The sequence below is a fragment of the Leptonychotes weddellii genome, chromosome X, assembly GCF_054177405.1.
Source record: "Leptonychotes weddellii isolate Sample4059 chromosome X, ASM5417740v2, whole genome shotgun sequence".
Taxonomy (NCBI): domain Eukaryota; kingdom Metazoa; phylum Chordata; class Mammalia; order Carnivora; family Phocidae; genus Leptonychotes; species Leptonychotes weddellii.
Window position 1 is genome coordinate 14,618,889 of NC_138385.1, and position 9,262 is coordinate 14,628,150.

A 9,262-nucleotide genomic window follows, 5' to 3' on the forward strand; every position below is an offset into this window, starting at 1 on the left:
CAAATGACCTCATTTGTTTCTTCTCCTGATTTATTACTGACATAGTATATGGGGGTGTTCAAACTACCAAAAAAAAAAAAAAGAGCCTATGTATATTTCCTTTGAAAGGGGCGGGGTCTGCCAAGAAGGTCCCCCAAGTATTAGAACTGAATGCATCCAATACCATAGGAATTCTACTTCACAGGTACAGTTAGACCTGCAAATCAAACCACTGAGAACATCAGAACGGAACAGAATTTGGATGAGAGATGCACGCCCTCATTTTACAGATGAGGACTTTTAAGCCTGGAAGGTTAATTAGCTAGTTAATGGCAAAACAGGTCCTAGAACTCAAGTGTCTGGACTTCTAGTTTGGGGATTTCCCATCAGGGAAGACACCTAAACCCTTACAATTGTACCTGTAATTACGTTTGGCTCATTGGACTTAAAAATACCGTGCAAACAGAACTGCTATTACAAGAGATCGTGGTGATTGATACAAGCAAATGCACAGACTCAACGGGCCTAGCATTTCCACCAAAGGACCGAAGCAGTACCTTTGTATTCTCTGTAAGTACAAAATTGTCATTGCCCAGGCCCCTGACAGGACTGGATTCCCATACAAATCAAGCCAGCTGGCTAACAGCTTACCTAGGTGACATCTTCTACCTTTCACTCCAGCCCCAGCCAGCGGGTGATACAAACCCGACAGGAAGGTTGTGTAAGTTTTCCTGGTAGAATTTGGGAAGAACTGTGTCAACAACGCCCCTTGCTGGTCAACACAAGAAAATGCAAAAGCTATTGCAGACAAAATCAGAGCTCTAGCAAAGGTCACAGCCATGTCTCTTAAGTCGTCTTGCAGTCTATGGGAACCGTGGCCAGGTCAAGGGAGAAAGCATGGGGAAAACAGCAGGGGGGGGGGAAGCTGCATTTTTTCCGGAGATGTTTATATGTGCCTAATTAAGGTTGGATCTCAAAGAAAGCAGATACATTTTTAGTATCCCATTGAGTCTGAACAGGCAGCTATAAGACCCAGAGACACATGTTATGCTTATACACACAAACAAGATTTTTATTGTTAACATCAACGAACACAGATGGAAGAATATTCATGTGCCAAGGACATATTGCTCACAAGATCACAAAATGGCTGTTGATTTGTATTCGTAAATGATTTGGTGAATCACTACATGTCTTGAGTGAAATAGATATATATAAAAAAGAGCTTTCTGAAGCTTCATTTCCATTTGGACTCTCGTGATACCATCCCGAGAAGGAGAAAACAGAAGCTCTGAAGTTAATGCTCACACACTTTTATGGATAGCCTGATTCCACCCAAATGAACACCTACTTTCCCATCGCCCACATTTTAAGTAGCACACAAAGAAAGCATGAGAAACACTGATTTGGCTCCATGATTTGCCTCATGAGAGGCTTTTTTTTTTTTTAATTTTTTTGAGTTTTAAAAAAAATCCTCCGTCAAGCTGTCCAGGGTACTTGGTGACGTCACGGAAGCAAAGTGTTTCCTAAGCAACTCCAGGGCCCTGTTATTTCTTGCTTGCAGAGTCTTCTCAGCTCTCAGCTCGTTCTTGATGGCGTCCAGCTCCCCGCGGATCTTTTCCATCTCTAGCTCATAATACAGTTTCATCTCTTCCTTCAGGAGTGCGTTTCCAATCTCCGTCTGACGCTTGAGTTTCCTAACGGCCTCTTTTAAATCTCGGTTCTCTAGGCTCAGCCTGTGGATGAGTTCTTTGGCTTGCTGGAGCTCTTCGGTTAGGTTCTGGACATTTGTCGCTTTCTCAGATAGGTCATTTCTTAAAGCTTGAAGCTCCCAGTCTTTCTTCGAAGTTTCTCCCCCTGTTTCCTGAAACTTGAGGGGCTTTGCGGAGACTTCTTTTTTGGAGTTCAAAAGTTCTTTTTCAGCATTTTCAAATTCCTCTTCTATTTTCCTGCATTTCATGTTAAGTTCTTCCAGTTCTTCATTCAAAAGATTCAGGCGAAGTTTTGGAGACATTCCTTCGGTAAATTTCTTCTTTATGTCTGGTCGGGGTAGGATTGGTAATTCCTTTGTACTCCAGGTAGAACGGTCTTCTGTGCTGTTAAAGCTTTCTTCGGTCACCACATCCAAATTAGATGAGTCACAGGAGACAGAATTTGTGTCTGCTTCGTTTTTTGAAATGTTTATCTTTCTCTCTCTTAAATTTGGTTCTTGTTCTTTTTCATTTAGTTGAGAAATAAATTCTTTCCTCTTAAATTTATTTTCTTCTTGAAACTTTCTACTAGACAAATTATAAATTCCTTCTATTCTATTGGCTTTATCTAAAGTCATTTGTTCAGAAGAAGATTCAGGCTGAGACGCCTCATCTAGAACATCCTGTGCACTAAAGAAAGGAGCAAACATATTCTCCTTCCAGTGTTTTCTTCTAGCGTCCATTTCTCCAGGTACGTCTTCCAATTCCTGAAAAACAAAATTTAAAATCAAGGCACCCTGTTTACACTGGCAGCTGGTGTAATGGGAAGAGCTACTTGTAGTGGCTCACAGGGGAAAGAACCTCAATAGTGGAGGACGAGCTTCAGGTCCCTCTTTTATGAACTGAACACCGCTTACGTGTCACAGACTCTTCCAGCGTTAAACTTCTCTGTTGCTATGCAGTATAATCAATCAACGGACACCTTGGGCTATTTACTGTAGAGAAAACGTTTCTATGAGAAAGCAACCATACACATGAAAATGAACTGCTTCTAAAGAATAAAAGTGATTTCAAATTAACAGGTTAATATTAATAGTAGGTTACTACCTGTGCTTCCAATGTGCTTGATTTTTTTTTCTAGTTCTTTTACACTGGACTATTTATTCATTCTTTAAAGTGACTAAAACATCAGGGCTTAATGCAATGTGAGCTGCTTTTGGTAAAGTATACCATGCAGACTTCCTTGTGAGTAACTCTGCCAAATGCCCTTCTGTCTTGACCTGCAAATTCCTGCTATTCCAGTCTTGGGCTTTGCTTTTAGGCAAGACTGCCAAGTGTACAGAATTCTATCCATTTTGACAGCAATTTCATGATGAGAACCGAATGTCAATGAGTGAAAATATCCATGCCACCGAATGTGTTCTTCTCGAGATACTGACCCCAGGTGTAGTTTTCAGGTGAAAACATGACATACCAAATCGCAACCAACTTTCCCAATTTCTAAAAATTAGAGGATATTTATTTGTTCCAAGAGAAGTCTTCCCTATTCAAAGAGAATCCATAACACACGGCTTTCCTAACATACGGAAATGTCTGATCAAATATAACCCACTTCTCAGAGTAGGGAGGAAGAAGGACCCAAGCAACACACTGAAAGGCCACTGACATCTGAAACCACCAAACCAGCAACTGCAGTGACTGCCAAAGGGGGAGAAAAAGGAGGGGGTCCCTTTCTGCGGTTTATACATTCACTTGCTGCAATGCATTTGCAGCATCATCACTGAGAAAAATCAAAGGATGCCTGCATCTCTTTTTCCCATGCACACAAATACAATTTTATCTTAGCAACTCTGAAAATGGCAATTGCTGCGTTCCTTTTTTAAAGTAATATTTGCTTTACTATTATTCAAGATTATAATGTTATTATTTAGTATGTAATACATATTTACATAACATTGCATATAATATAAAGATTCTAATAGTAGTGGAAGCTCTTTGTAGAATTTTGGAAAATACAGAAAAGCACAAAAAACAAAAGGAATCTCCCTCATAATCCCATGGCTCTGAGATAACCACTTTTTGGTATATCATCTCTCCAGTATGTTTTCTTAACACCAGTAGTTTAAATGTTAGGTTTCTCTTGTTATGGCAAGAGAGTAAACTTGCTATCGTGTACTGAACATGCCTAATCCCACCCAAGAAAGAGGGAAGGGACTCGCTATCCCCAAGGGTACATTCCCCACCGGCAACTACTTGGTTTTGAGGAAAGGGAAAGATACAGATATTCAGTGAAGGTGTTAGAATGATTGGTTCAAAAGCCATAAACCAAGCTTTATTTAAGTTTGGTTAACCAGACCACAGTAATAAGCGGAGATTTGAAATTCATGGTATATGTTTGCCATTGAAGCATCATCTCCTTTCTCTTGAAATAGTCCTTTCTGACTTTTATTATTCCACTAAATCACCACCCAGAAGCATCTATGCTCTATCCTTCCTTAAAGGGGAAGATCATCCTAACCCTGGTTTCTCTCCTCTCTTAGGAATATGAATGCAAACGGCTGGGAGTTATCATGGTGGTCAGAAGAGAAAGGAACAGAGGGAAAGATAGAAGACAGTGAAGCTAATTGCCAGTCACATTTTTTAGCAGTCACAGTTTCACCAGACAATTCTGTAAAAGACACAAATGCTTCTAGTCAGGTAGCAAGGGGAGACAGGTTACCATTCCTTGTACCTAACTCTGGATGAAAGGCACTGGGAGATTGATCGGGAAGGGAGGTGTGCAAGGGGGGAGGGAGGGGAGGCCACTGTATTCCTGGAGATAGTGATAACGAGAAATCTGAGATTGAGATCTGGGTACAGAAAAAGGTTAAAACAGAAAAAACTCTTTTCATTAATAAGTTTGCACCCTGAGAAAGTGACTTCTATCTCCAACCCTCCCATAAATCTCTGGCAAAAACATACACGCATTTTTTTTTTCTCTTCAATTTCACTACCTTTCTTCCTTGAGCCTCTGTACATTTTCCTGATACAGTCAGTGCTTTTCAAAGAACTGGGAAGAGTCCAGTTATTTTATAAGCGAGGCTCAGAGAAGTCAGGTGACTTGACCGAGTCCACACAGCCTGTCGTGGTAAAACTGAGACCCTGTCTCCCAGGTCAGTGCTTGCTCTAAAATTCCTCTTTATTCTTCTGCTAGGTTTCATTCCACAAACTGAAAGAAAACAACCCGCTATTTTCAGAGCTTAGGTACTTCTTTTAAAGGGCCACAAAAGGAGAGAGGAAAAATGAAGGGGGGAGGGTAAGGAGAATTGCATGTCACATATCAAAGGACAGAAAGAGAAAGGTTTGAAAAGCCTTCTGGAATTTCCCTCCCATGGCTTACACAGGACAGGGTCAAGGGGTCTCTGAGCTGCCTCTTTCTTTCTTTCTTTTTCTTTCTTTCCTCTTTCTCTCTTTTTCTTTTTTTTTTTTTTTCCTCTTTCATTGGCAAGATATTCTTGAAGGGCTTGTTCCCAAATCTAGTCACAGAGTGTGGCAAAGCGCAGACTGGGGGGTAAAAGCTGCCAGTCTCATTTTCTCTTCCCAAACTGCACTGTTTGTTTTTTATGCAGAACAAGTATGACATTAGTATTCTCTGGCAAGGCCAAGGAATATGCTTTGAAACAATGACGTTCCTCTACCCTGCCAGGGTAGCCATTTTGCTCTCAATAAACTTGATTGGGTAATTTGTCGCAGCATAGGGCAAATCAAACCAGAAGCCATTACTGGAAGCATAAGCATGCCTTTTTAGTGGGTCAATTGTGAATATTTATTACTGTAACTGCCTCCCTAACACTACATTGGTCACTGAAGGACTAAAGGGTAAGGGAAGGAGGTCCAAGAGAGATGAAAAATTGGAAGAAACAAACAAGCCAGAACACAGGAAAACAATATAAAGTCATGTGGCAAAAATACCATTAATGGTCCTCTAAGACAGCAATCCCCCAGAAGTCCTTGGGACTGCGCTGTTAAGACAAGGGTGTCCATAATACTGCGACATCTATTCATTTGTGCCTGACATAAATTAATAACAGACTCCTGATCGTTCTAGTTAGTGTCTCTCTGAAAACATCACCATTTCTCCTCTGGTGACTTTCTTTTTTCGGTGGCAAAGTAGTAGGGCATTTTGGTGGAGTAAGGGATCTCCTGACTCATGGAAGTGGTTTATATTCATCTAAAGAATTTGGGAACCCCTGATAAAATAAATTGCAAATAAATTTATAATGTAATGTGATGTAACATAAAAGAATTGCTGAGAGCTAAGCAAAGAGTGATCATTTATTATGGATCTTTAGGCAAACCATGCCATAAAAATTATAGGTGAACGCACAGCTATCCTCGAAGAGCTCCAGAAAATAATGCACCGCTATTTGCCGTGAAAGCAGAAACCCACAAAACCATCTCATTTCCATTTTCAAGGTAGGGGGCCCTGGGGAATAGACTCATATTAACGTGGATAAGTGGTTAAATATGTGAAATCTAATTATTTGTTTTCTAAAACATTCATTTTTTAAATCACATGCTTTAGGGAAATTTGCTAAGCTAAAAATCAAAGACCTTCCCCCCCCCCCCTTGCCTTATCTCATTTACATTGGAATTTGATTTCAAACTTTCAGGACCATCTCTTTTGCATAAATCTACATCTGTCTGCAAAATGCGATCATTCTTCCAGGCAGGGGTAGGCAGGGACTGGGAAACAGTTCTGGAAAACCTCCAGAGGTTTCCCCCACCCCCTCCCCTCGTCAGAGTGTTTCATCCCAAACAAACTTCGTAAATTGGGAATGGCAGTTGCAAAAGGTCATCTCCAACCTGGGACGGTCAAACTGTTGTCACGGCACTCAGCCTCCCAGCCACCCTCGACTAGAGGCGTGGCTTGTAGTCACAGCCCAGGAGCAGTAAGGGGAAGACAAAGGGCCCTTCTTAGCACAGGGAACTTTTCCCCATTATTCTTGGATGGTTTCAGTTCTCCCAACCCTCAGAAAAACTGCTTGGCCAAAATAAGGAAGGAGAAAAAAAAAAAAAGAAGTCTGCTACAAAGAAAGTCACTGGCCTGGCTTCTTTGCTCAATTGTCTGATCTGTTCTCACTTAAAAGCAGTAGTTCTCGATCTTTTTTTCTGCCTCCACTGTTCCCAGGCACAAAGCACTACCATCATTACCCTCTCTCCTTATTTGAGAAGATTCTGGCCCCTCTAGGGGAGCTTCTCCATTCTCCACCCCCTTGAGAACCACTGGCTCTCAGAAAAATGTTAAATACCAAAATGAGGACCCAAATGAAGTGTCTGAAGTCAAGGTGGGGGAACACGTTGTTAGCATGCAAAATTGTGGGGACGAAGGAAAAGGAAGTTCTTGCGAAAGGAACGGAGTGTGAGGATTATAGTGGAAAAATCCTGAGGGGTGGCAGGTATCTTGACTCCCACACTTTAGAACAATGGGAAAACTTACCTTATGTGAGCTTCAGTTTCTCCCAGTATAAAATAGGGACAATAGATACCCATTTCACAGGTGGTTAAGAGAAACGAATAAAAACAAAAAACGGAAGCAACTGTTGTCTACTGTAAACAACAGGTTTTGTTCTTTTTCAGATTTTCCTTACCCTCCCTTGGAACAGAAACCAGCCAGTCAAACAACCCAACCCTTCTCCAAAGAGATGTGCTCCAAAGTTGTCAGCCTGAAGTTATCAGACCCCAGAAAGAGTCAGTTTGGGGGGGGGGGAAATGTAGGTGCTATTAAAACAAGCAGTGAGGACCCTAAACTCAAATCTTACATTATTTTAGCATGCATCCTCAGGGCAGGTCAGCCCCAAATCCCGAAGGTGGCCGATGCCCCCACGTTTCTGAAGCCAAAGTGATTCTAAGGTAGTCTTTTCCACAACTGGAGATATTTGCATTTTATCTCCAGTTGCTTTACCCGGAACTTTCCAAATGCCCCAGTGTTTTTCAGAGCCTCCAATAACTTCTTAGAAATATCACAGTTGGAGTACCAATTTGAGTATTAGCGAGGATGACTCTGCACTCTTAAGTTTTTCCCATGCTGCTTCGACAGCATTTCATCATACTTCTACTTCGCTGATACACTGTGATCTCCTGGCATCCTATTCTTCTTTGTTTCCCTACACATAGTAGCCACCAACAAATATCTGTTGAATGAATGAGCCTGAATATTCTTTCTGGAAATTCTATGATGCTGCAATTCTAACCGAGTTTTTGTACATACTTATAATTTCTCCTCTGGTTTATGCAATAGTATTTTGGGGAACATGGGAGGATTTTTTATTTTTATTTTTTTCCCTCAAAGTTTATTTGGCTTAGCGAAAGTCTCCAGGACACTTTTTCTTTTGTATTTTTGTGAGGCTTTTTTGAGATTCTACTGACAATGCAGATTAACAATCTAGTTACAAGGTTGAAGACTCGATGTTGGGTCAGGCTCTGGGCTTCTGAACACCAACAGTAACAAGATACCAGCCAGCACAACGGTACTTACACTCTCCGACGTCCAAGGTCTTCTGTTGGATGCCGTTGTTCTCCTTCTCCAGTTTGAACTGAAAATAAAATCCCCACAGCATAATTAGAAAATATAATTAACCAGAATGCCCAAATCCGTGTTTATATCTGAGATGTAGCTTAAAGTGACAAGTGATATACTTAGAATGCCGTGTGGCCTATCTAAAATGTGATGCCAGACACTTTGAAGCAAGTTTTCTTTTTAACTTGCCAACCCACTTTCCCAACTGTCATGCCACCAAGTCTTGCGTCCCCAAGCAATGCAAATATCAAATAGGACAAGAACCATGGTGGCAGGTTATTCCTCACGGTATCTCCCAGCCTTTAGCACCTACTGAGCAAATGAGCCACTGCTGCCGGCCACAGGAGCATGCTTGTTATTAATGAGCGTGCCAAGAGCCACGTTAGCAAAGGGCTGGAGCCTAGGCCTTGCCTCCCTCCCTCGGAGTCGGGTTAATTTGTGAAATCATTAAAAAGGAAAGCGATCTCGATTTTTTTTTGCCTTCATCTTTCAGGGTCCTAACATTGGAGCCAAGTGCTCACTTCACGGGACAAATCGTCTTCCCTATTGTTTGGCAGATACTGAGAGCGAAGCAAAGTACCATTGAAAACTGGGCCCTGTAAACTGTTTTTACCCTCCAATTCTTTGTTAATTGGCGTCAAACTATTCCTTGTAGAAGAAAAGATACGGAGTCACCTTAATTCCCAAAGGCTGAGTACTTTATTAGTATGGAAGTCACATTCGTGCTATAAAGCTGTATCTATGCATGCATAGTTTGGGGGTTTTCTCGGTAAATGGTTCACAAACTCCTGCTATCCCTGCCTCCAGTGGGGAGAAGGGGGCTCGGGTCTGGGCGCTCCCTGCCACCTCCCCAGTCCCTACCCTCTGGGGGGTGGAGTGGGGGGGCGGAGGGAGAGGGCAGCGGGGAGGCCTGACCCCACTCCTCCTTCCGCACCCCACTCCCACACCCTGTTCCCCTGGCTCCCTGGCGCTCGCCAGCTCCCGCCCCGGGTTCGGAGGAGAGCCGAGAGCCGCAGTGGGGGGTGGGGGGGGG

General features: G+C 42.2%; 1 protein-coding gene across 1 annotated transcript; it reads right to left on the bottom strand.

The window, feature by feature from the left end:
* Positions 1-960: 960 nt before the first annotated feature.
* On the bottom strand, positions 961-8,242 carry CCDC160 (coiled-coil domain containing 160). Its single transcript, XM_006744881.3, has 2 exons — positions 8,188-8,242; positions 961-2,437 (listed from the first exon to the last, which is right to left on the bottom strand). Exon 2 carries the CDS (start codon positions 2,411-2,413, stop codon positions 1,442-1,444), a length of 972 nt encoding a protein of 323 aa, XP_006744944.1. The 5' UTR covers positions 2,414-2,437; positions 8,188-8,242; the 3' UTR covers positions 961-1,441.
* Between the last annotated feature and the right edge of the window lie 1,020 nt (positions 8,243-9,262).